General features: G+C 43.3%; 1 protein-coding gene across 1 annotated transcript in view; it reads right to left on the bottom strand.

Annotated features, from left to right (window-relative positions):
* MGAT5 (alpha-1,6-mannosylglycoprotein 6-beta-N-acetylglucosaminyltransferase) overlaps positions 1-27457 on the bottom strand; it is a 196558-nt gene that overhangs the window by 24255 nt on the left and 144846 nt on the right. Inside the window, exons 11-12 of the mRNA XM_084255260.1 lie at positions 16548-16697; positions 8123-8269 (exon numbers count right to left, since the gene is read on the bottom strand). Of these exons, the coding sequence (XP_084111386.1) occupies positions 8123-8269; positions 16548-16697 (297 nt within the window). The remainder of the gene's footprint in view (positions 1-8122; positions 8270-16547; positions 16698-27457) is intronic.

Genomic DNA, 27457 nt, shown 5'->3' with positions numbered 1-27457 from the left:
GACATTTTTGCCTTCTCCTTGATCCAAACCTCCTAAGTGCCCATGAGCAGATAATAATGATGGCTCGAGTCTCCCTTGAAAAGAAGAGCTATAGTGTCATATCCGGGTGATGTGGAGGCCATGACAGCTGGCTGCAACCCCGAAGTCACAATGAGCATTTACTCTTGCCCATATCCCAGTCCTGAAAATCACCTTGATTAAACTATTATTTGTTAAAAAATATTGGTTAAGATAGAGAGAAACACAGGAAAATTAGAGTAAAATCTTTACAGGTTTTAAACTCATAGGAAGACATAAAGGGGGACAGAGAAAAAAAAACATTACCAGTAAAACAGAGCTTTCAGAATAATCGTTAGCCTAACATTGGCGCCTTGACATTTATAAAGACAATTTGCAATCAGACAAGCAAGGAAAAGTTTTCGTTGTAAAGGAGGTTTCATTTTCAGATCCAAAGGTAGTCAAAGAAATGTAGTATAAATACTGGTAGTTTTTAGTTTTTGAGACTCCATTTTCCAGGACAGCTAATTTTACTCTATAAGCTTGTTTCTTCCTTTATCCCCATATGCCGTCAAGGTCATGGTATGACGGGGACATTCTGGACATTTGTGAGAACGTTCCCAGTTTTCAAAAGGATGGGGGCGGCTGCTCTTATCCCGTGGTGGGGGCCAGGGATGGCAGACACATGCATGGCAGTCCTGCACAGCATCCAGCTGTTCAGTGCCCAGACAGCTTCCAGATGCCTTTCTGGGCTTCTGTGTAGGCTCAGAGAATCTAACTCTTCAGCACACTTGTAATACACACTGACCTTCCCAGGAACATTATTACTGTGTAAATCAAGGGACACTTGAATTGTTTTATTTGGCACATCACTATTACCACTTTAGGAACAAAGTGGCAGCAAAGTCACTATCCCTCAGATGATGTGTCTCTAGCACCACATCCCCACATCGGTATCTGCAGCTATCCAATTAATGGATTCATGGGTGTATCCAAATACATGTGTGCATAAGTATAGGTACTTTCACATTTAGCCCCTCTTTGATAATGTCAATTATAAGCTAAATGGGCTGGTCAAATTAAGCTGAATGTTTTACTGCTCTTAAATACAAACTTGTTCATTACAAGGAGGAAAGAGACATCATGATGTCTTCTAGTTAGTTCTTGGGTGTGGTTTATGGTTTGAGCTGCACATATACTGAGACATGTGTTACCTTATTATAAATTATTTTGCTTTTATATCCCCTTTACTACTAGGGTTAGGGAATCATCCTCTTTTGAAATCATGTGCATAAACAGGTAGATGCTCAGTAGAGGGTAATAAAAGGATGTGTTAGTTGGGAGGATTCAGACCCTTGCTTTAGTGGCTAAGCTGGCTCTCTATTTTTTCCAACTCCAACATACTCCGAGGACCGGGTGATTTCACAGGTACCCCGCTATCTCGCTCTAAGCCCTATTCTTCACAGCCTACCACATCAATGGTGTGCGAGCACTTCTCAGGCTGGGAAGCCGAGAGCAGACGTTATGGGGCCTCAGCAGTGAGTCTCTGCTAGCATCTGATGCGAGGCTGCAGGTGTCCTAGATTTGGTGCCTGCCTCCTGGGCCAGAGCCCCGCACCTTGATGGTCTGGCTCAGTCCCTGTTCTTCTGATATATGCTCATTTTCTGTGCTTAGTCCTCTGGCCAGTGATGGGACCTCGGATGCCCACTCACTCTTGGGGCTGGAGAACCATCCAATTTTTTCCCCTCTCAGCAGATATTTTAGATTCAACACATATTGAAGCCTCTAGCTGAGCCAGGCACTATGCTCATTAAATGCATATAGATGACAGGTTTCCTGTGTATGAATGAGGATTTGGAGGTTTAGAGGAGTTCACAATTCCTCAAGACTATAGAGTCTGGAAGTAGCAGAGCAAATTCAAATCAACATCTTTCAACAACTTATTAGTTTAGAAAGTGACAATTTTAAAGGATGCTATTGAGTTCTTTAGGTAAAGGCCAAAAGAGGCCCAATATAAACACATGCCTCTTAATCACTCTCTAAAATTTACCAATCTAAAGAAATTTCCAATCCTGAATGTATGTCTGTCAGATTTTTTTTCTGAAGGTAGGCAGAATGGTGTATATAGCATTTTCTTTTTATGAATTGGTGAACTAGCTAATTCTTCCAGTGGAATCAGGGTCAATTAAGGTTGCCATCAATATCACTATTTATATATTAGCAGTCTCTCTCCCCTTCCCTTAGAAGGTCCTACTTATTTACAAGGTTGCTGTAGGCACTTAGAAAATACAAAATGCTGAGCCATTATCATTTTATTCATTCACATTTTGTGAGGTTACTTAATTTTACGAGACAGACATTTTGTGATTCATTATTCCCCCTGTGAGTGTTATGTTCTTTCTTGTTAATTTATTGAGAACCGCCTAATCTGAGCTACTTCATTGTATATCAATCAGTAAATTTACTGGAGTATAGTTTGTAAAAGTAATGGAAGTCTTATTAAATATGAGACATTACTTCTAGCAGCTATTAAATCTCGAAGGGGAACATGAGTTCTCATTATGGAAAGAAACCCTTAAAACTAGAAAAGCTAAAAATTTCTAATGGTTTACAAAATGTCAAAATAATGATCTAGAATCTATTAATATATTTCCCAATATAAAGATAAAAATGCAGTTTATATTACATTAAAGTACAACTTGAACCGACCATATTACTCAAAAGTATTAGGGAACTTCTCCTTCTGAGTACACTGTAGTTCTAAAAATTGGTCCAGTGCAAAAACAAAACCAAAACTAAATCGTATTTTAAAATCTATACTTTTTCTTCTCTTCCAATGAGACTCTTTAGAAGGGATATATATGCACATTCTATGGATCTATTGTTGCTTAACAGGAAAGACCTGATTGGCTAAAAAATAAATCTTTGTAATTACATAGACTTTGACTAAAATTTTCCATTTGGACCAAACTGGTCCAACCACTATGAAGAGCTGTGTGGAGATTTCTTGACCTACTAAACATAGAGCTTCCATATGATCCAGCAATTCCACTCCTAGGTATTTACCCAAAGGACACAGAAACAGTAATTCCAAAGGGCACCTGCATGTCTATGTTTATAGCAGCTCTGTTTACAATAGCTAAGCTATGGAAACAACCCAAATGCCCAAAAACAGATGACTGGATTAAGAAGATGTGGTACATATACACAATGGAACATTACTCAGCAATCAAAAAAGATAAACAAATGCAGTTTGCAGCAACATGGATGGAGCTAGAAGGGATCATGCTCAGAGAAATAAGCCAGAAAGAAAAAGAAAAATACCGGATGGTCTCACTCATAGCAGGAATTTAGAAAACCTAAATAAGGGACCAGGAAAAAGACTAATCAATACAAAGTAAAAATCAAAATCAACAAGCAACTATAAACCAGAGACACACTACGCAGGGGGTGGGGGTTGGGGAGGAGCGGGGAAAGGAAGGACTAGAGTCAAAATAAGGGGTGGGTGCAATTGTATGGGGAATATAACCAAAATGAAAATGCATACATTGTGCAAAAATGAGAAATGATGTAAGAATTATATAAAATAAAATAATTAAATAAAAAAAATAATATTGACCTTAGCTACCAAACAACATCCAGGGAAAAAAAAAAATTTTTCCATTTGCTGAAAGGAAAAAGAGACAATTTTGAGGGGGATTGCTGATGCTTAGAAGTCTCTAGACAGCTCTTTTCTGATTAAAAGCATCTTTGGTTAGGGGGATTTAGTAACTTTAGTGAGCTCAAAGAGAGAATGGGGTGGCCCACGTGACTGTGAGGCCCAGTTCATGAGCTTTTTCCTAGAGCCACTTGATGTTATGGCTTCCAGCCTGCTCTGTGCATCGTCTCCAGCAGAAAAGATGGACGTCAGTGGATCCTGCCCTCCAGCACAAAGCAAACTGACCTTTGAGGAGTTTCTCTATCACTTATCAACCTTCACACCTCTCCTCCTCTTCCTGTAAAGCACACACCTCTTTCACCCATCCCACCCTCTTCTCAGCTAACCCAGCACATTTTCCACCTGGCAGAGCTCCAAGCTAACTTACCCTCCTTAATTCACTTAGCTACTTCTTTATGCATTTCCTTTTATTATGCATGTTTTATCACCCTTTCATATAAAATTCTGAGCTTCTGGAAAGCAGGAAATATGTTGTGATCAGTTCCCCTGATGCAGCAAGTAGCACTAGGGAGCCTGTGGATACACAATGAACATCTGTCCACTGACCTTCAGTATCCTGGCCCTCCTGTGGGAGCCTAGGACTGATGGAGTCATCTGTGTGAGGTCACTTGCCATTCTAACTAGAGTCTCATTTACACTTTGGTGAACTCATCTGAAGGGACAGGAGGGGCCTAAGTGGCAACTCCAATGCATCTTCTCTTTTTATGCCATGAAGAATAGAAACTCTATGATCTCAATAAAAGCCAATGACTAGATGATGACCATCATCCAGTAAACATCATCTAGGAAACAATGAACATACTTTTCTCAATAATTTCATACCGGCTGTTCTGATCTATGTAAAATTATATCATTGACTGGGAAATAGAATGTATTTAAAAATTCCAACAAAGGGGGCAATGGAATGATGGATAGAATTGGACGTTCAGCAGTTAGCTAAATGTAGTATATACACATGCTAATTCTCAGCGATCAACACCTAAAACTTATATACGCTATTATGCAATGTACTTCAGTTAAAAAGAAAGTGCCTTAAGGAAAAAGCATTTTGGTGGTGTGTGCGATGTGATAAAATACATTTGAAGTGGTGTGAACCTGTAACTCCTCAAACATTGGTGATGTAGATCAATGTTACTTCAAATAAAAGAAACCCCACAAAACCAAAATTGGGTTGTAGCAAGGTGTCATCTTAATCTTTAAAATTATCAGTAATAAGGTGTCAGTTGCCAAGGTACTCTAATCATAACCATTAACCTTTTCCCAAAAATTTGTATGCAGTAATTCCAGTAAGAGATGGGTTTCTTTCAAAAAAAAAAAAAAATCATGAAGAGGAAACAGAAAATCATCATTAGAACATAACAGTAATAACAGTTGCAGGCAAGATCCACTGATAAGTTGGCAAAAGTTTGAGACAGGATATTTGCATAGTCTCAAAGAATTTCCCTTGATATAAGGGAAAATAGCAATTGCACATATACTGGGACATATGTTACCTTACTGGAAAGTATTTTGCTTTTATTTACCCTTTCTCTTAGGGGTAGGGAATCACCTCTTTTGAAATTACGTATGTAAGCAGGTAGATGTGAAAGATCTAATAATAAAATGATGAATTGGGTTGGGATGGCAGAATCCCTTGCTCTGGAGGTTAAGCCGGCTCCCCTTTTTTTTTTTCCCAACTTCAACATACTCAGAGGACTAGCAACTGTTATAGCAGTGGAGAAATGCAGCACTTAAACCTACTGTCTTAATCAAGTCATCAAAGTTACTATTACCAGTCACAAAACACAGTGATATCATCCATCCCCTGACATAATACCCACAGAAGGCTATATCACATCTGTAATATTCTTGCCAAAAACTAATTATGAGAGATCAAACATTTAAATTGAGGGATAATATATAGGAAAAAAACCCTGAACAATACTCTTTTAAAGTGTCAAGGCTATGAATGACAATGAAAGATGGAATGATTGTCATAGATTAGAGGAGACAGTGGCAATTGAATGCAAAATGGGATCCTGTATTAGATTCTGGAACAAAAGAGGGTATTAGTGGTGTGTCTGATGTTTAGATAGTACCATGGTCCTGGTGATACTTTCTTGTCCATAATAATTGCCCTGTGGCATTATAATATATAACATCAAAGGAAGCTGTGTGAAGGATAGATATACCCAACTCTGTACTATTTTTGCAACTTTTCTATAAGACTAAAGTTATTTCTAAAGAGACAGAAAGTAAACCCCAACAATTCTACTTGTAGGTATATACCTCAAAGAACTAAAAGCAAGAACTCAATGTTCACAGCCTCATTATTTGTAACAGATCAAAAATGGAAACTACCCAAGCATCCATTAACCGAATACATAAAATGTGGCATAGCCATAAAATGGAATATTATTCAGCATAAGAAATGAGATTCTGACACACATGCTCTACATGAAGGAACCTTGAACACATTATACTTAGTAACCAGCCACAAAGTGCAAGTGCTGTTTGATTCTACTTACATTTGGTTATCTAGAACAGATCTATTTATAGTGGTTTCTCTGGGGCTATGGAGAGGTGGGGGAGGGATGGGGAATTACTGCTTAAACAGAAGCACTTCTGCTGTGCACGATGAGCAAGTTCTGGAAATAGTGATGATGGTTGCAAAACATGGTGACTGCACTTAATGCCAGTGAACTGTACATTTAAAAATGGGTAGAACAGTTTTATATTTTATGACAAAAAAAGAAAAACATGGAAAATTACAAATAACTATACAATTTGGACAGAAGGAGAACTTCAGTGATCTCCTACATCTAAATTTAAATGCAGGGATGATGTATTAACCTGTATTTTCTACGCTAAACTCCAAAGTTTCAAAGAGTCATATACTAAACAAGCTCTTCAGTGCCAGAATTAACATTTCTGATCTCTGTTCTCTGGCACCTCCCACAGCACCTGACACACAGGCGTGCATGAAGTATGGCTGAGGAGTCACCTCCAAAGAAGAAACCAGGGGCCTCCCTGGTGGTGCAAGGGGTTAAGCACCGCACTATGAAGCAATCCGCAGTCTCTGCAGCACGAGTTCCATCCCAGGCTGGCCAGGGAGCAACCCAAATGGTGCAGCAGACCTCACCTGACTCGCCCACTGCTCCTCTCAGCAGTGTCCTTTGGTCAATCTGCCTGTTCTGTCCCTCGCTCTGTCTCTGGTGAATCCTGTCAGCCCCTAACATCTCTGGCCTGTACCCCAGCTCTTGTATAAATAAATCTTAAAAAAAAAAAGAAGAAGAAACCATTCCCCAAAATGAAGGATTCAAATTGATTATATTAGCAGAAAGAAAAAGCCAGCCAGCAAGGAAGCACGTGCACACATACACACAGACATCTCCCCGTGTCAGAGTTTATCTGGGCTACAGGCCATCTTTTTGAAGATAATCTATGGACTTTGCTGATATTCTTCATCTCCTTTGGCCATTTCTCCAATGACAGGGAGGATCAAAGAAAAGATCTCTCAAAATAATCAACCCTGTGAACTGGTAAGATCTCTGACTAGTTCGTAGATACCTTAAAAACTGTTGCTGTAGTGCTGCTAGTCACAGCACTGTCACCCCTGGCAGAAGCCCTGTGATGAGGGCACTGTGACGACGCCAAAATGTATAGGCTTCCTCCTCACCCACAACCCACTCATCGACTACACAGAAACAACAGTAAAATCAGCCTATGGTTTCACGCATACACTTGCTTCTGTCTGGACACAGAAGCATTCAGCGTGGTCATGCACATTCTCTAAATGGCTTCTGTTTATTACCCCAAATGAATCTAACTGCCTCCAATGGTGATTCATCACACACTATAGATTTCAAGAGGATCCTGAAGGCAATTCAAATAAGGCTTTGACAAATTGCTTGAGCCATGGCAGGATTACCTCTCAGGATGGCACCTGCTGATGGTTTGCTATAACAGGCACATCACTTTAGTCATCTGTATTATACCTTCTCTCTCATGGCTGAGAGTTCTTTATGGAGCCCACGACCCACTTTTTATTGCCCATACCTGTTAAGTAGGTGATGACATTATTCCATAAACTCTGAACATTCAGAATATCAGAGTTCAGCTAATTAGAAGACTGGCAATGTTTGTTTGAATTAAGATAGAGTTGGGGTAAAGTGAAAAGATCTCACACTTTAAGGATAGAAATAGATTCAAACTATCATGGCTACTACCCATTTGGGGAATGTAATCAAATCCTTTCTCTCTCTAAGCAGCCCTGCACATTCCTCCCTCCACCCATACTTCCACTCAACTACATCAAATGATGTTGATAATAACTGCTATCCAAGGCCATGAGGCTTAAATGCACTCCCAGCACTCAACAGCTATTATTCATATTATTGCAAGCAAAATGATTTTATGACTCCTTACCTCTCTCAGAGTTGGCTTGCCAATGAAAAAGTCTGTGTTTTTGCTGCTTTTGGGTGGGTTGAACTTGGGATTCAGAAAAGCACATCCATTTGCAATGGCCTCCAAGGGAGCTGGGCCCTCGTAGGGGAACCCAAGTCCAACAAACAGCTGTAAGAAAAGCACATCACATGTGAACACATCAACGAGCACTGGCATTCCTGGCACTTGGGGGCTATTCTGTGCTCCATTCCTGCAGGGAGACCTGAGGGCCCCTGGAAGACTCGCAGGCCCTGTGAGGTGGGGCAAAGAGAAGTCAGCTTACATCACGATCTAAAAAACATGATCAGGAACCTCCCTCTTGGGGCTAGTGAAGCTGCTCAAATCATTATGTTTTCCTTTGCTAAAAATGTTAAGAAATAAGTGTTGAAGGGGTGTACAGCTGAGGGGGTAGGGAGGCAGAGGTATTAACAGAATACAAACAACAACAAAACCCAAGACCCAACAATAATCTTTCTGTAACTCACCAGGAGACACGACTGGAAAAACACTTGCTTAACTAAACAGAAGGTTTCTTCATTGAACTAAAGGAACAACAGGGCCTTTCAGTGATGCTGGGTGGAGGGACAGAAAGGTCACTTGGCGGTTTGATTACAGTTCAAATGGAGTGGCTTTAAAATGATGGCAGGTCAGTAAACACAGGTTTTCATAATGGGGTTTTCACCTGGGACACTGACGTCTTGGTTATTTTCCCCTCAAAGGGGGAGAAGGGTCTGCTGAGTCCTCAAATGGGCAAGGCTGCTTTCCTCTCCCACCAGCAAACCACATGTTTCCCCAGGCAGACAATAGATGGCAGCAAAAACACACTCTCAAAGTCCTCCTAGCATTCACAGCTGAGCGTGCCTGTGACAAAGGGGACTTGCTGCAGTTCATTGGCACCAATGATTCCTGGGTCCAAAACGCAACATCTCATAGAAATGCCTCACTGTATAACCTCACCTCCGGCTATTTCACACTGCTGGGGTACTGGAGGTTATTGATGGGCAGGGTCCAAGTCCTGGCATGGTGATATGTGAGAACTCCCCACCCACATCAAGGAGCCAATTCTGAAATGGTTCCAGAACCCAGAGGCACATCAAGTGACAAAGGATAATGGCCCCTGAGCACCATTTTCTTCTGCTCCCATGCTGATGAACACCCACACGGCCAGGCCCTGAGAGTGAAGGATACAGCCGAACTGGCTATGGCTACATGCTTGACTGTTCTCCCCAGCAATCCTGTCTTTGCAGTTGCTTTAACTGAATGAGTATTTAGAAGGGCTCAGCTAAGGAATTACCAAGTGCAACCTGGCAAGTTCCCTGGGAAACAGCGGAAGGTGCAGAATGTATGTATTCTACTCAACTCCAGGGCTGAACATTGAGCATGGTCCATTCTGGACATACTGGACAGTCATATCACCCCTGCAGGGATTTTTGGGGGAAGAAACTAAAATTTCAGGTTTTCTGGAGTGATCCTTTCCTATAAATGTATGTTCTTTTCTATTGAAAGGGGTACTTAACCTTCTTGTGCTTCTAGAAGGATAATTTTTTATTTCCAATTAATTTTCCAACCTTGAGATGACTTCCAAGGCTGGAGTAGTGGTGGTGGGTCACCTGGGAAGAAAGAAGGCTTGAAGAGGCCCGCAGAACTCCCACGGCCTCTTGGGCAGAACCCTAAAAACATCAGGAGAGAGAAAAAATGTAGCAGGAGCTGGGAAGCTGTAGGATATAAGGGGCATCTCACCACCATTTGAAGGCCCTGTTTCTGAATCTGATTAAGTAACTAACAAGAGTGAGATTATTGGAGAAAGGCTGTATATGGCATGCAAGTGGCAGAGGGTGAGGGATGCCTGACAAGAGCAGAAAAAAATAGAAACAGGAGGCACTGGTCCCAAGGTATTCCAGCATCATGAAATTATGAAGGATCCAGGGTTATAGCCTCGAAGCTTCTCATCGCAGTGATCTGTCCCCCACCATCAGATTTCAGGTAAGATGTGCCATCTCTCCAGGGGAAAGAAAGGTAACCTCTCTCAGCATGTGGATGAGCATAGGAAAGCATAGGGCCTCGGGAAATTTTTGATTCTGAGAAGAAAGGTACGGGGAGATACAGATAGGGGCTCCAAGGTTTTAACCATAGATCTGCAGCCCACAGTGTTTCCTGACCTCTAGAAATCAGGGACTGCTGTAAAGGGCTGACACCATCACCAACTTCAAGTTGCAAAAAAGAACTTTGCAGGAAATACAGGAAGCACAATGCTTTGTCTAGCTAAACAGAAAATCCTGGAAAAAATTTAATTAGCTCCTTCAGACCAACCAATCTGAACCCATTAATTAAAAGGATTTGAGGCTGTTGCTTAATGGACTTGAATGTGACCTAGGTTTAATTATATCTGAATAACAATTTGCACCATCTCTTTCTGCCCTGCTAGCGTCAGTACACATAAAATAAACACTTTAGGCTAAGTCTTCAAAGACTCACAATTTTAGAATGAAGCTTAAGCAAATACCACACAATTTCTTGGCAATGAGTTTTCTTGTCACACTAATTAGGATTGCAGGAAATACATTACTTGGAAATAACACCAAAATAACAGTTTTTTTGTCACGTCTGTCAATAAGCAATTTTTTTCTTGCTTCCTGTGTACTCATTACCTGTGACATTAAAATGCAGCAGATGTATTAAGGTCAAAGAGCACACTTGAGGCTTGAATGACAACAGGGTAGGCAGGGAGAGCTCACTACCATGCAAGGGCCTTTGGTACACTTCTGAGCACTCAATGCCTTGCCAAACTCTTGTGCCTTAACCACATTAAATTGCTCACCCCCGCCCCAAATACTCCACTTCTCCAATCATTCTGCCTACTTACAAATGTCCTTTCACAGGGGCAAAAGACACACAAGAATGCATTCAAGTGCAGAGGCTTAACTCTTCAGGAGGAAACTGGGCATATTTTAGTTATACTTCATCTGGCCTTCAGAAGCCTAGAATTTAATGAGGATATTCCAGATGACGGAACATCTCCATGGTTGCAGCTCTGGCTCCATCAATGAGCAGTTCTAAACAGAGGGATTACATGCTCTAAAATTAAATTTCTGAACTAATACTAAGCAAGAGAGCACAGATGAAGCACCATACGTTTTATTCATGGCACAGGTTCGGGACATTCCTACACATTGACAAAGAGTTTAGTAAAACTCCTCACGTTTTTACTCTTTGTAAAGGGGAAAGAGAATGGTTTAAAACCCCTCTGTGGAGTAGTTAACAAAAAGTCCTTTCAATGTGGATAAAGGTAGCTCTGAGGAAGACTCCATAGATTTGGTCAGTTTCCAGTCACTCTTGAACAGTACAACACGATGAATCAAAATAAAAACACATATTCAACATATACTTTCTGACTAGTCATAATTACACAAGCTGGTAAGCCAACGTGGCTCAGGACAGCATTTGAGCAAGGAATCAACTTCAGCTTATCCAATAAACTGGTGGCTGGCACTACTGGTCAGAATAATGGGGTGATTAACACCACAGACTCTCGAGTCAGCAAACCAGGGTTCCAGCTCTGACTTCATTATATCCTGGTTCTGCAGCTGTGGGATAGTATTCCACACCTGAGACCCTTTAGTATTCTATTCTGTCCAGCTATGGAGCCTTAATCAAGGTAAAACAAGCTCTCTACCCCTGTCTTTTCATGGGAAAAATAACATTGCTTTGTTTCATGGGGTTGCCGTCAGGCTTACACGCAGTATTTCATGGAAAGGATGGATGCCTAGGCTTGGCCCTTTGTAAATGTTCACTAAACAGGAGTTTAGGTTTAAATTCAGATACAGCTTCAGGCAGGTACAAATACAAGATCTGCATTGCTTAGCTGAAGGCTGTGGGTTTTCATAAGGTGTTCAACACCTGCATGTCTACTTAGGCGTTCTCACTGTGATAAAGCACCTGGACCGACCCATAGAAAATTCACTTCCTCCTGCCCTGCACGCTGCTAGGAAAATCCTCACCCTTTTCTTGGCCAGGAATTGAGAGTTTCTTGGAGGTTTGAGTTCCCATCAGCTTGGCTTACTAGTTTTCCAAATAAACCTCAGTTTCCTGACCCCAGACCTTGTCTCTTGTGAATGACTTAGGAGTGGTGAGCAGATGAGCCGGCCAATAATCAAGTGTGGGTGGATGAGCATTTCTGTGTGTCAGGTTACTGAACCCTATTTCTATACACTTTTCATTCTATATATAAGTGTGTTCTACACACATTCTACATCATTCTGTAGATGCAAGCGGGTGGAGAAGAGGAGGAGGAATGTGTGTGTATGTACTATTTTTCCCTATCTAGTTGGAAGGGGAGTAATCCTAGGAACTAGCCACTAGGCTGAAACCTGCTTGATGGCCTGTGAGTGAATATTTCAGTATGTGAAATGCAAATGAAAGATGGATTGCTCTATGGGCAAGTAAGCTCTCTGGTTCTCTCTCACAGGGTGTGGAGACATGGGCAACATCAAGGCGTGGCTGGCATGGGATATCAGAAGAACAGTGCCCCTTGCTGTGGAGATCCTGGACTTCTAGATACATGATTCAAGAGAACACAAGGAAATTGCTCCTCCAAGATCCCAGACAGATTTCATGCCAAAATCTCCTTCCTTCATTCTTTATACAATTATCTGAAGGCCTCTACAAGCTAGGCACTGTTGTGGGCGATGGGAATGTATCTGTGAACACAAGTAAAGCTGCTGCCCTCAAAGAGCTGCATGAGTCCTCCTCCACTGTAGGGGAGGTGCAGTTGAGGTTGGCTGCTGTCTCAGCCTTGGGTGTTTGAGAGAGGTTATGCAACCACATCCTAACTCACGGGAAGGTCATGGTTGACAGGGGGTGGGGGTGAGGTGGGGGTGGGGGTGGAGGCATGAGGATGGGAAAAGCCAAACCCAAACATACTCCATGTCTTCAATCCTGTCCAGACTTCTAGGAGAGTCCCACAGGTAAGCTGATGAGCTGACATGGTAGAGGAACAAGGTCATGAAGAGCTACCCAGGTGCTGGAGAGGGAGTGGCTGGAAGTTTGGACAGGGAAGGGCTGCAGGCACAGCACAAGCAGCAGAAGCTTTGTCCACAATTGGAATTTGTTGTTACATTTTGTTGTAGAAGGGGTGGAACCTGTTCTGGCTCACAATCCCTCAATGCACTCAAATGCTTCTCCAAACCAGTGCAAATGCCCCATTCAGTAAGGAGTGTCCCATGGGAACACTGGGGGTGGGGAGCACAAAGAAGCTAAAACAGGAAGGTCCAAAAAGAAATCACATTACAAGAGATGAGAATTTAAGTCAAAAAACAAAAGTAGGCCACTGCAGGAGTACTTATTCACTTCAACTACGCCCTCGGAGTTGGCTGGACTGTATCACTTGTCCATGGTCCTTGGATAAATAATTCATTCAAGTTTACATGCCTACTGGAAAAGTCTTCTAGATTCAGTAACTACCACATTCTTTGAGCCCTGCTTTGAGAGCTATGCTGAATTTCTCCTCCCTTTACAGACTCCCTGCAGCCAGTCAGTTAAGGACACCTAGGACCCTAGGGTACACCAGAACAAAATTGAGCTGAGCCCAGGGATTCTTGGACTGGGGGAAGGTTCAAGACAGCTCATAAAGAAAAATAATGAGTCAAAAGCTGATTAAGCATCTATCATTTTTTTTTTTAAAGGAAATAGGGAAAAGGTATCCCATGGTGTGTGTGGTTTTTTTTTTTTTAATATTTTATTTATTTATACAAGCACTGGGTACAGTCAGAAGTGTGGGAGGGTGAGAGAATTCACCAAAGCCAGAGCGGGGAGCAGAGCAGGCAGAAGGACCGAAGCACACTGCTGAGGGGAGCAGCGGGCGGCAGGAGAGGTCTGCGCGCCATGTGGGACCCTCCTGTGGTGGCCGGGGAGTAGCCGGGGATCGAACCGGCACCGCAGAGGCAAGCGCTCAACTGCTGCGCCACCGGGGAGGCCCTAAACATCTATCATTTCAATAGGTCTGAAACCTCAAGGATGACTCCCTCTGACAGCGGGTCTGGGTCTCGTGTGGACTCAGCCATTCCATAGACATATGCGTCTGCACATCTCCAGTTCTCCACTTCCAATGTGGACTGGAATAAATAGCTTTAAAATTGCTCAGAGATGGAGGAAGGAGTTAGAGATAGCAAGGGATATAAATGCAAAGCCTGACTGGTCTTTAGTGTCGTAATTTCAAAGTCCAAGTCTCATTCATTTTCAGTGTCTCCCGCTGTGTTCTGGATGTGAGGGGCGCCTCCGATATACACTGCCTCATTTTCATCGTTTTTGCCAACCAGAGCACATTAATATATTCTAGTCAGATGAGTAGGCAATACAAAATGGGTTCAGCGACACCCTCTGAAAGCACCCGCTTTTCAAGGATGAACATATACCCCTTGCACTCAAATTCAAGCTGCAATCCTTCATTCTTTTGCAATTTTTGACATCATGTTCTGGCCTTTTGGGCTTCTTCTGTCCACCCCTGGCCATCAGGGATCTCAGCTTCGGCCTACTTCCCTTTCTCTGACAGGGTAAATGGATGGTAGGTAAGGGTTCTTTTAAAATTTGCAAGGCTGAGTAAGACATTCGGGAGGTTGGGCTAAGAGCAGCGTGTGAGACAGTAATGACACGCTGCTGAAAACCAGCACTGCCAAATGTAATTTTAAAGGAGTGCGAGCTTTTCCCACAATCTGATGTGGAAAAAGCAAAATGAGGCAACTGGCAGAAATAGCATTGCCACTAAAGGGCCCAGATATTCTAATGATTCTAAGATGTCATCCTATGACAGAGGACAAATGGAAAGCAACCTAGAGGACTCACATGGCCCCTAGAGCGTCACAACTATCACGGGGCTACAGGTGACCTGGTAAGTAAATAATATCTTAATGAAAACAGACTAGGTCTTTGGCCAAGGGTAAATAATTTAGCAAACTACTACATTCATGATATCACAGGAAAGACTCAGTAGAAATGACCAAGTGCATTTACATACGAGAAACCGAGGCAGAAAAAAATGTACATTTTTTTGGTTGGTGGGAATCCATGACGTGTTCTGAAGTTTGGGAATTCATTCATGAGGATGGTATGCCCCAGGCCTAGCAGAACTTTAACTTGAATAAAGCAAAAAATCAAGAATTAGGGCCACCTCCAAGTCTTGACCCCAGTAACTATGGACAAGCCAAATTCCCTAGTTTATTTCCTTATGGTTAAAGTTAACAATAACTTCCCTGACTACTGAGAGACAAACAATAGACAAATGGGAATACATTCTGCAGAAATAAAATATCATACAGTGATTAGGAACCGCCAAGTATGCATAGAAGCCCATCCACACAGACTCTCTCCCTCACCTTGAAAACGAAAACACTCGGTCAGGGACCAGAGCAGAACCCGTAACTACTGACCATAAACTACCCTGTGTTTTAAGAAGACACCAAGTACTTGTTTTCTTCACTTTTGTTTGTAATATTCACCAATGAGAGCTTAATAAACACAAGAGAGCTTAATGAAGTGCCAGTCAATCCTTCCAGACCAAACTCCACCTATATGCAAATCCCCTCATTTCACTGGGGTCTTCCACAGCAGAAATCCACGAAGGATGGAGACCTTTCTTGCTCATTCATCATGTCACCAAAATATTCCTCCAGTGGCTCCCCCAGCTACACCCATAATGTGATCAAGACTCTGTGTCTGTGACTATCAGACCCTCAGCCCTGTAGCAAATCTTATTTTCCATCTTTCCCTAGACTAGCTATTGGTTTCTGGCTTTTGGCTCAATGTATCAATCCACTCCACCTCAATCCACCTCCACCACCTGACTGTCAACTCTGCTGTGTCCCAAATGCCAGGTATAGCCACATCCCACCTTCATCTCTTACATCTTCTTTGATGCCTTCCCTGCTTGTGACCTTGAAGGGATGTTTCCTTCATCTGAACTTCCTCAGGGTCTAGTACAAGTTTTCTGAATATGGACATGCAAGGGAAAGCTAGATGGGAGTCTTACTACTTGAAGAGTGGTAATGGGCAGGGGTCAGTGGTGCGGGGGGGGGGGGGGGGAGTAACACACCCTGGCTTATTGTGAAAGCTGCTGCTCTATGGAAAGTCTGACCCTCCAAATGGGGCGATACCTTTTCTCTTGGCCACCGTATCCCCAACCCCATGTGTGATGCCTGGGACAGAATCAATCCTCTGCAAATAAGTTTTAAACTGAAGCAACCATTTCCATCATTCACTAATTTTTAAGCTACAGCTAGTCTAGACAACTACAGTCCAGAAATGACCTTAAGAGCTACTGCAGTATGAGAGATTCTGACCCCATTTTCAAAGCCAATGGAAACAAACCTATAAAAGACCTCGCTGAGAGATTTTTACAAAATTACTAAACACTCACCTTGGTTTCCCGAAGAAGAAACTGCAAGTCCCGTCCACTGAGGATACCATGGTTTTTCACGTAACTAGGAATATTCTTTGTGCTGGAGCCATAAACAGTTGCATGCACTTCCATGTATGTGTGAATAATGTCCAAGTAGATCTTCTTGTTCTAAAGAAGGAACACAAGGACAAGGCATTTCTCTTTTCATTCTTGTAACTATCTGCCTCGCAGCTGGAGGGCTCAGAGATGGAAGTTCTTAACATGAAAATTGCAGGAATTTGGCAATCTAACCAAAAATTTCTTTCAAAAGTAATCGCAATGGATTCTGGGGGCAGAAACTGTCATATTGCTACTGTACAATTTTGCAAAAAGAAACATATAGCAATGTATAACTGAATACCAGTGATAGCTCAAGGCCAATTGTTGTGAAGTAAATTACCAGAGATCCAGTGCTTTGCTCTTGTTCATCCTCCTTACGGGGGAGGAAGTTTGGGGAAGCTCAGAGAAGGCAGTCAGTTGGACTGGAATATTTATTCGGAGATGCTTAGCTGTCCCTGAGGAATATAAACATCCCCAGCTCTTGCCAATATTTCTAGTGATGATTAACTCATGTTGTCAGAACTGGATCCCACCTAATTCAGATCATGGGAAAATGAGTTTCCCACAATATCCTAGACTGACTAGGCAGCTCGAGAGAGGAAGAGAATACCCACCCAAGTAGCAAAAGTAGAACAAAATAAAATGTAAACTCTGACAAGTCCTGAAACCTTCAAGAGTAGTTTCACTTTCTCTAAAACCCCTCCTCTGTGTAGGCACGAAATTTGAGGCATGATTCCTAAATCCCAATCATCTTCGAAATGGAAGGAAGATCACTTTCCCTTCGACCTGTTCTCTATGACTAAGTTGCACAATCTGGATTTTGTTGTTGCTTTTTATTGTTGTTGTATATTTAGAAACTGTTGTATATTTGAAAGATTCAGGTTCTATAGTTTCCAGCTGCATAAAGGTGGGACAGGCCTCATTAAGCACACCCCAAGCAAATGTAACCATGGCCAGTTTGGGGACTTAACTAAGGGACCCGGGGTATGACATCAGCAGCCACGGAGGGCAGAGGAGGGAGCCGCCTGTGATGAGGGCAGCGCAAGGGACAGCAGCACTTCGAGGCTGCCCTGGGGCCAGGGCCTCACTCTGACTTAGAGAGCAGCTCCTTAGGGCACTAGGGGCCTGCATGGGCTCTGCTCTCTGCTATTCACTGCCCTGGTGGAGAATACTGCAGAGGACACTCATGTTCCACGTCACGTATCAAAAAGTTACAGTCTGCATTCTTCATTTTGTGCACCAGAATGATTTTGTTCAGAGCCAGCCACACCCATCTCTGCACCCTAATGGGTGAATGAAACGCTTGGACTGAAACCTTCATTTCCTGCCATGCTTGGTTGGGTTAGATGATGCTAAATTCATAATTTCAGAGAGTATACCCTTGAACTAGTACAGAAGTGACTAGGAGGACTTTACAAATTGTGACTTTGGATTTATAGCTTCAACCAAATTCCCATTTCCCTCAAAGTTAATTTGAGGTGTTCTATGACATAGTTCTTGTGCTAAATGTCCCTGATAACTCCTGTCCCCACACACTCTCTCCTTAGGGATTTTATCTCCACTCATAGCCACCTCCCTGTCACAGAGGGCTCTATAACCCTGCCCCCCGTCACAGCTGACAGGCCCAGGGTGTGTGTGTGGCTGTGCCTGGGACAGAGCTCAGTCAATCAGACCCTCTGTTGGGGGCTCAGGATCCTACACACAGAGAGATCATTGCACCTGATCACAGGCTTCAGAGGATGAAGGCCATTCACTGTTGGGGTCTAGGCAATCATGGCCAGGTACAAATTCTGAGGAAGCCAGCTGCCAGTTTTGGGGCAGTGAAAGTGGAAAAAGAAATAGGTGAGAGTTGAAAGAAAGGAGAGGAAAAGACAGATAAAGACAGTTGGAATAAGATGGTATTAAGAGGGGCTCCCAGAGAGACTGAGACCTAGTTATCACCCTTGCAAGATACGAGAGGGAGAAAAAAAGAGAAGAGGAACAAGAGAGGGATGAAGAAGAAAAGAAAAAGGAAGAGGCAGAGAAAAGAAAACAAAGAGGCAGACAAAAAAAATCCCTTCTGGTCCCACCCTATCCACAGCTGTTCCCTACCCTAAAAATCCCAGGTCTTTCCAGATCTTTACAATTACACCAGCTCCCCCATCTCCTCCACTTTCATTGAATTATTCTGGGTAGATTCCTATCATCCAAAAGGAGACTGGCCAGGACATCTTTCTGGCCTTTCAGAGGGAACGGGACATTTCCCTGTGAAAAGTCAACTGCTTACTAGCAAAGATGGCCCAAGGGCCATGAACTAGGTCGGTAGAACAGAAGGTAAGAGGAATGGCTCAGCTAGTTCCTTCCTGGAGAAAAACAGCCACTGCAGACAGACTCAAGGTTAGTGTCTGGATATCACTTAGTAAGGTTAAAAACTAAGTCCTCACTCCTTGCTCAGCTGGCAAATTTGGGGGGCTTGCATTGATAAGATTACCATGCAGACGGGCCATAACAGACCATCACGTCCGGAAAAGCCAGCCCAGCCCCAGGAATGCGGAAGCAGGGCAAGGACACCTTCCGTGGCAAAGGCAGCACCTCGACCAGATATCCCAGCAGATAAGTGATGCGAACTGGCACCCCAAGTAATAAAGCTCCTGAGACCAGTGTATAAAAGAGAGCCTCAAATTCTTCTACCCGCACAGGCGTGCATCTTCCATTCCACCCCATGTGCCCTTGCAGGGTATTTCAATAAATCTGCCTTTTCTGTTCTCCTTTTCAGTATCTGGTGAATTCTTTCACCTCTGTTCCTCCAGCCTCGCCCTGATATTACACTGCCACAGTTAGAATTTTCAAACCCAATGCCTGGGAAGGAAATAATAAACTCAGATACACATGTATTGCCATCAATTCCAGAAAACATTGTAACAAGGAGACAAGTTTAGGCAAATATAAAGATTTGTAAGCAAGGGCTAATAAAGTCTATGAACTTATTAACATTAAGGCATAATAGTCTGAAAGTATAAATTATCTTCAGAAAGGATTTATGTAAGTTCATGAATGAGAAAATCACAACATGCTATTAGAGGGGGAAAAAAATGTTTCAAACAATTCCAACCTTTGAAGTTGACATGACAATTAGGTGATTTCACCCCAGGTCTCTTGTTTCCACTTGTCAGAGTTCTGTAAAAATCTGGTGAAAGTGAAGAATGCTACCTACTGCAGGTAAACATGCCATAGGAGGCATTAGCTTTAAAGAGCAGTTCTCCATCCTAAGGTTAAAACTCACTGTGTAATGGATGCTAAGGAAACACAAAGGAGCAAGTCCAGTTCAGAACTGGTGCCTGAATTTTGGGTTCAAAAATTCAAGCGCTTCTTGAACCTCTCCACCAGGGTGTGCCATAGGCACTCCCAACTCAACAGGTCAAAAAGGGAACCAACAGCTTACTTTCCCAGATCAGCACTCCTACCACACACTCCTGTTTGCAGGGCTTACCATTAATCCCTCAGCCCAGTATCTGCATTGGAATCACAGTTGTTATTCCACACATCAAATTAGTTACAAAGCCCTGTTGATTCTATCTCTGTAATATCACTTCATCTCCTTCTCTTCAGCCTTGATCCTTACTCACCATGATCATGCCAGAATTAAGTCAACCAATATCTGAATGCATCTCCCTGTGATTCAAAAAGGTGATGTAACTTGTGCAAGGTTTTACAAGTAAGCAGCAGTGTTGGGACTGATGGCAAAAGATTTGTTTGGCTTGATGTCATTTTTAAATCATAAAATAATAAGGACAATGCTCTTACATATGGATACTTGTAGCTAAGGACAAAAATATGCAAGGGGATGACAGACACAAACTTCTGAATGTGGATTACTCAGGAGGGAATGAGGCCTTGAGAAGGTGGATGGAGCTTTAATGATATTTATAACACATCATTGCTCTACCTTAAAAATTTGCAAAATATTAACATCTATAAATATGGACAGTGAATATATTTGAAAATTAAATACAAGAATTTTTAAAATAAGCCATCAAGATAAGACAGAAACTACTCTGCATGACTCCAAAGACTGCCCCACTGCCTCCACACTTGGCAACTCAGCCATAAAGAATTTCAAAGGATACCCTTCTTCCTTCTATCTTTTGTGTTTAATAAACAGGGAGCTGAGATGTCTTCAATTATGCTCTGTACTGCCTGTCTTTCCCTACCCCAGGTAAAGGCCCAGTGTGGGGAGGGAATAGGCAGGAGGTCATTTTCAACATACTCTTCCTCTTCTGCATTTCAGGCCCAGGGTGAAGGTGACACCAGGGAACTGATGACTCATTGAGTCAAGAAGTATATCACGATGGCTCCCTCGAATGCATTCCCTTTCTGACTTAACAAAGGGCAAAGAAAATTATGTATCCCCCAAACCCCAACACCTACAAATTTACTAAGATGGAGCCAAAAGGAGCTGGCACTGAGTATCACACCACAGCCTACTGGCGCCCCCCCTCCCCCCGCCCTTTCAGGATCATGAGAAATGCCTCTAAAAGGTCCCAGCTGAGCAACTTGGCGGCTCCATAATGCTTTCAGTCTCTAGTTCAATTTAAATTCTCATTAAAGATAACCAATCAAACTGATTACAATTTCAATCCACCTAAGCTCATTAGGAAGTAGGGGGAAGGAAAGAAGTCAGGGAAAAGGAGCAAGCAAGCACGATGGAGTAAAGGAGCAATGCTGATAATTGTAGCTGGGGGCAGGTGTATGTGCAGAACTGGTCATAAGATATTCAGAGCTTGAATAGAGAGCTGTAGGAAAACAATTCCATCTAAAGCAACACTCACTAGTGTGAGTCTGCAGCAGGGAGAGGGGTAGGGGAGAACAGGAGAATAAGGAGCTCTTTTCTTTTCTATCTCGTGAATTAGGGGTGCAGGTATATTCTTTGGTGAATGGCAGTGCTCAGAGCTTTTGGTTACAGTGGTTATCAGGCACTCTTCTCCCCATCAACACCCCTATTCCTCATAGACACACATTCCTTCTCCTGGGCCCTACTTGCTCTCGCCCATAGGCATCTTGCGACCTGTTTTTTTTTTTTTTTAAATAATTCTACAGCCCTGCCCAAAGTTGGCTGGTTCAGTGGAGAACACCCAGCCAGGTGGCCTTCTCCAGGAAGAGTTGAACAAATTTGGAAGCATCAAAGCTGTGAGCTGCAAAGCCAGCTGGTAGAATCACGTGGGATCCTGCATCATAGACATCAGGCTCCAGTCGGAAAATGCGAGTTCTTGCACAGAGAGAGTCAAGTGTAAGCAAGCCTTGGTCCACACTTCCATTACATCTCGGCCCTGCCCTTCCCAGATGTGCCAATTTCCACCAAGACTTAAACTAGTAAAATTGGGCTTCTGTCATTTAGGCAGTAAGAGTCCTGGTAAATACATATGTGTCCAGATTCTTCATTTAGACCATCAGGGATTTTTAATCACTTTTAAACTAGTGGCTTCCACCCCTTCCCCAACAAATACAGAAACTGATCCACTTCATGATTTTTACAAGTATAGAATGATGAATCACCTTTTCTTTAAGAAACACAAGACCATGGAGAATGCCTCACCCCAAACTAACTGCAGAAGTTCTTTGCTAACCACAACAGTGATATAATTCCTTGAAAGGTTGAGGTTGCATTTGTCAATTCCACTGAAAGTACATGTTGTAAATCTCTCTGGACTTCTGCCTCTCCATTCATTCTGGCAGCCCTCCCCTCCAGCTTGAAACTGTTGGCCTCTCCGAGCTGAGCTCAGATGGCGACACAACCTTAGGAGCTTTCTTAGATGCCCCAACAGCCTGCTCGTCTTTCTCTTCCTCAGTTGGTGCTGAAACAAGCCAGGCTGCCTTCCACTGTCAGGCTGTGAAGAAGCTGTGCAGTAGAATGGTGGGGGGAATCCCTGTGAGGCAAACCAGCACCAAAGAGAAGCAGAAGATAGGAGGGAGCAGAGCAAATAAAACTGCCCTCTTTTCTCTCTTCCACAGACTTCATCAAAGCAGAGTTGTGCTTTGCCAACCTTCCAGGCAGTCCAGCCTGCCCAGTGCCCATGCTGCGGTGTTAGCCTGGTCCTTGGGAAGCAAAGCCAGCAGGGTCATACACGCCATCACATTATCTTGCATTTCTCTTGATGTTACTTCCCTTTCTTTCATCCTGCCGCCCCGGGCTTGCACACTGTCCCTCATCATATAGAATCTTTGTCCCAGATCCAGCTTTCTAACCGCTCTCCCCTTCAATCTGCTCTAAATAAGGATACTTATTTACAAAACTGAAAGCTTAGTTCCCCTGTCTAAAGACCTACAAAGGTTCTTCAGTCTCAATGAGAGACATTTCCTTAGTCATAGAGCACATAGGTCCTTCACATCTGGGGTTCCTCCAAGTTATCCAGTTTTATCTCTTATCATTTCCTCATTGCCTTTGCTTAAGTCCTACCTACACATAATTGCTCACTCCTAAACTTTGTCCCCCCGATACATCTGGCCTGCCATTGCCTACGCCCCAATGCCCTTCCTCCCACCCTCTTTCTCTCTCTGGATGGACTCACCCCCTCTCACAGAACCCCCCATCTGTTACACGGGAGAGTTCCCAGGCAAGTCAGGGTGAAGTGAGCTGCCACCGCCTGTTTCCTGGGCATCGTTAAACAATGAGGCCATTAGACTGCAGTGGCGCGCATGTCCTGAGTCCTACTTGCAAGAACCAAAGCGTAAGCCTATAAACCAAAACACTCAAGACAACCACTCACAGCCGACCAGGCTTTCAGCAGAAGCTCATCAAATCATGCCCTTTCTGAGCTTCTGCCCTGTCCCTGTGTTAGTCTTGCCCTGTTGACAAATGCTTTTGATTTGGCACTGCCTGATGGAAATAGATTTTTACCCAAATACACTCTTATAATTTATCTTTTTTCTTCTGACATCTATTTTTATTTATTTTTTAATTATTTTCTTTTATATATTTTTTACATCCTTTTTCATTTTTGTGCAGTGTATGCATTTTCATCTTGGTTACAGTCCCGGTGAAATTCCCACCACCCATTCACCTGTGAACCATCATCATGGTCCCTTGTGCTCTTCCCTCCCCTGTTTTGATCCTCCTCCATCTCCCCCCCTGCAGAATGTCTCTGTCTTACAATTTTTCTTTTTTTTAAGATTTATTTATTTATATAAGCAGTGGGTACAGTCAGAAGTGCGTGAGGGCGAGAGAACTCACCAGAGCCAGAGCAGGGAACAGAACAGGCAGACAGACGAAGTACACTGCTGAGGGGAGCAGTGGGCGGCAGGAGAGGTTTGCGCACCATGTGGGACCCTCACCAGTGGCCGGGGATCGAACTGGCGCTGCAGAGGCTGCGGGCAGCTTCGCAACCCAGCGCTCAACCGCTGTGCCACCGGGGAGGCCCACAATTTATCTTTTAACTGCATGTCTGCTTGGCCTCTTTCAGCTTCGTGGTCACTTTATGTATGTGATGGGAGCGGGCCCTGCCTAAGGGCAGTGACTGTCACTTCAATGCCTTCCTGGCACAGAGCAGGGGCTCAGCCAGTACGAGTGGAAGGAAGACAAGCAGGCACACATGCACATGCACCTATGGACTCTGGGAAAACAGAGCTCAGGTCCAGCCCAGCTTCGGCAGAATCCCTTGGTCCTGCCCCATTCCAGGTGATTCATGAGCTAAGTTCTTCTGCAACAAAGTCTGTTCCCAACAAATGAGCTTAATGTTTCTAACTTTAAGTGTGTACTTTAATCAAAGATAAAATAAAAGGAGAGCTGTAAATACTAAAAGATGCATCTATAGTTGATTCAACTTCCTTTTAACATAAAGCTACCGAGTGTAAGTGTTAGGATTGGTGAGGTTAAAAAGAAGAAGGGGAAATGAGACAAAAGAGAAGCACCTCATCTGCCTGCTCCTGAAATCTAAAATTCAACAAGGATGGAAATTTTTTTATTCCAAGATTAGAAGTTCTAAAATGCAAATGTGTGAATTTCAGCCGTGAAGCAGAAACAATTTATGTTACGGAATAATTCTGAAGCCTTTGCAGGTCGTGTCTTATTTCAAGTAACCTCTCAAGGTTACGGTGTGTGTGGAGGTTCTCGCCAGTCTGTTGGGGCTCCGAAAGACCCAGGGAAGGCAAGATTCTCAAAGTCCTTCCACCTCTGACTACTCCTCCTCCAATCCTTGCCTCTCTAAGGAAAAGGCTAGTGCTCAGCTATTTCACTTCTTATCTCTAGCCTGACCTATGGTCCAGTGATGGGCCTTCTGCTTCCTTTTGCTCTCCTGGGCTCCACACTAATCCTTGGCTGGATCTCATCTGGTATAAATGACTAGTCCTCTAGGGCAATGCAACAGCTGTCTGTCAGGCTGTGCTCAAGTGTGATGTGAGAGGCTCTACAAACTACCCTCTGAGTTTTTGGATGCAAGGCAAAGAATGAATGAGGAGTGAGAGGGGGAAATATTCATAAGTACATTACTTACTATTCTCTATTATCTGGTTAGGAGAAAATTTTGGTTTTTCTATCTAAAGCAAGGACTTGGGAGGTTGTTTTTGCCCCATTATCCATTTAGCCTCAATCAGCCCAGTTTTAGCAACTTGATGGCAAAGTTCTCACCTATAAATAGGGGATAACATCACTTCCTTGCTATATTGGACACCTACTATAAGTGTAGTGTTGAGGCAGAATTTGGGAAGAAAAAAAATATGTGTAGAAGCTACTGAAACATATACTTACATTAAAAAAATATGGTGCTAATATTGCCCTGAAGTCATAAAATGTGACGAGCTAACAATGAGTCCTGAGAAGCCTAGAGCCTTCACTTATTTGCCCACCCATCGGGTCCATGCTCCTTCCAGATCTTTCTCCCTGAACTGGTTAGTTAGTTGGCTTTCTCATTTCCAACACTTTAGGGCTTTCTCTGCCTAAGCACTAGAGCTTTCTGCTATTTAATGAATGGCTCTTAAAGGACACTGGGGAACCACCAGCCAGTTTGTGAAAACAAGAAAACCCTTTGACATGACCTCTTTTCTGCTTTGAGAAGGGCAAGAGGTCTCCCCCCGGTCCCCGCCAAAGCAACTGCACTCACTGTGGATAACCATGCCCCCTTACTCAGCCAGTCATGGGCTGAAATCAACAAAACCCACCAGCTATGCTATTGTGCTTTGAAAATGGACCACTGCAGCCCTGATGTGTCAACAGGCTCCAGGAGCTTTGTTATCAGTTCTCTATGGGCAGTAATCAAAGAAAACACTCTCCGGTGACTAAGAGCAAACATCACAATGGAAGGATAGAAGACCAAATAACTATCTTGGCAAAAATGTGCTGCATTTTTTACAGAATGTCCAATGAATTGTGGGCTTGATGCGCCTGAACTGAAAGTCTCATCCACTCTAGAAAAAGTAGAGATGAGATTCTGTTGGGCTCAGGATAGCGTTTGGCATTCAGATGTGCCCAAAGACAAAGGAGAACTGGTCACTACACATGCCCTTCCTGTGCCTCTCCAGGGACAGGCTTCAAAGGGCTAGGCACTGAGGTGAGGGCTTATCAGGGCTACTTCTTCCAGTTAAACTGACACCCCAAAGGGCAATGACTAGTATTAAGAGAGCTGTTGGTTTTATTTCCTTCCCTCTATCTAAACAGGTCAAAAGGGTCACTGGGGACCTCTTAGAGAGCTCCCTGTGTATGCCTGGAAATTTCTGGAGTAAACAGATTAGCACTAGACCCAAGCCTTGAGACCTCAAGGTGGCCAATTGGGGAGGAATGGATGCCCTGAAGGAGGATTCTTGAGTAGGACCAGCCTCAGGAATGTGCAGAACTTCCTGAGTTTCTCAACGGAATGATCGTTTTGTTTCCCTTGGTGCAGATATGAACCACACACACAAGCACCTCACAGGGCCCTACTGGGAAAGGCTCTACCCAAGAGGGCTACAGGCAAACTGTGTTGCTAGAAACTGAAGCTGAGAGGTAGTCACGTGATCACCCCAAGGTGTCACTGTGCATAGGAAGGTGGCAAATCAGTGGTCCGTGGGAAGAGAGGGGCCCAAAGACCCACCACAGTCCCACCAGAGGAAAGGTTCCGTGTTAGGCACCAGCTGAGGTCTGGTAACACTAAGGGGGAAGGTGCCCATGTGACTCGTGCCGAAGCTTCCCCACAATCTCCCCACTGCATCTGTGGAGGAACCACTGGCAGCCTGGTTTGGGAGCTAGGGAGACTGTGGGAAGGTGAGAAGGTAACCTGTAGGCAGGGGTAGCAGAGATGACTACATGTCTCCACCTTGCTCCAGGCTGTCCAGGTGAAGCAACACTGAGAAGCAAGAAAGCAGGAGGGAGGGGAGCTTAACTGAAATGATGTTTGGAGTTTCCATTATTAAATAATTTCCATTATTATGGCGTGCATACTTGGGTTGTTGCTGGGACTCCAAGCAACAGAAGGATTTTTTTAAAATGATTTGTGAGAGACAGGACCTGACCCCAAACTGTAGTTCAAAGGAGAAAAGCTTCAAAGGTGTCCCATTCTTTTGATTTAATGGTTGCATATACAGGGTGCTTTTTAGGTGGAGCATGGGTAAACTTTTAAAATTTCATTAGTTGAGAGTGTGTGTGTGTGTGTACATCCGTGGCTCAGAAAAACATAAGCAATTCCATGTGAATTCCTGGACATTAATCAGGACAAAGGAGATAGAATTATTTTAAAAAGTGAGCCCATTGAAAATACTACAGAATAGTCCAGAATCGATAGTACAAAATAAAACAAATGTCATGACTGGTGTAGGACTTTAGGGTGGAAACTGATGCCTGAAGTGGTGTGTGGGGCAGAGCCTCACCGAGAGGTGAGGAAGAGACA

The sequence above is a fragment of the Talpa europaea genome (genome assembly GCF_964194135.1).
Source record: "Talpa europaea genome assembly, chromosome: 1".
Lineage (NCBI taxonomy): Eukaryota > Metazoa > Chordata > Mammalia > Eulipotyphla > Talpidae > Talpa > Talpa europaea.
This window is presented reverse-complemented; position numbering and strand designations above follow the sequence as displayed.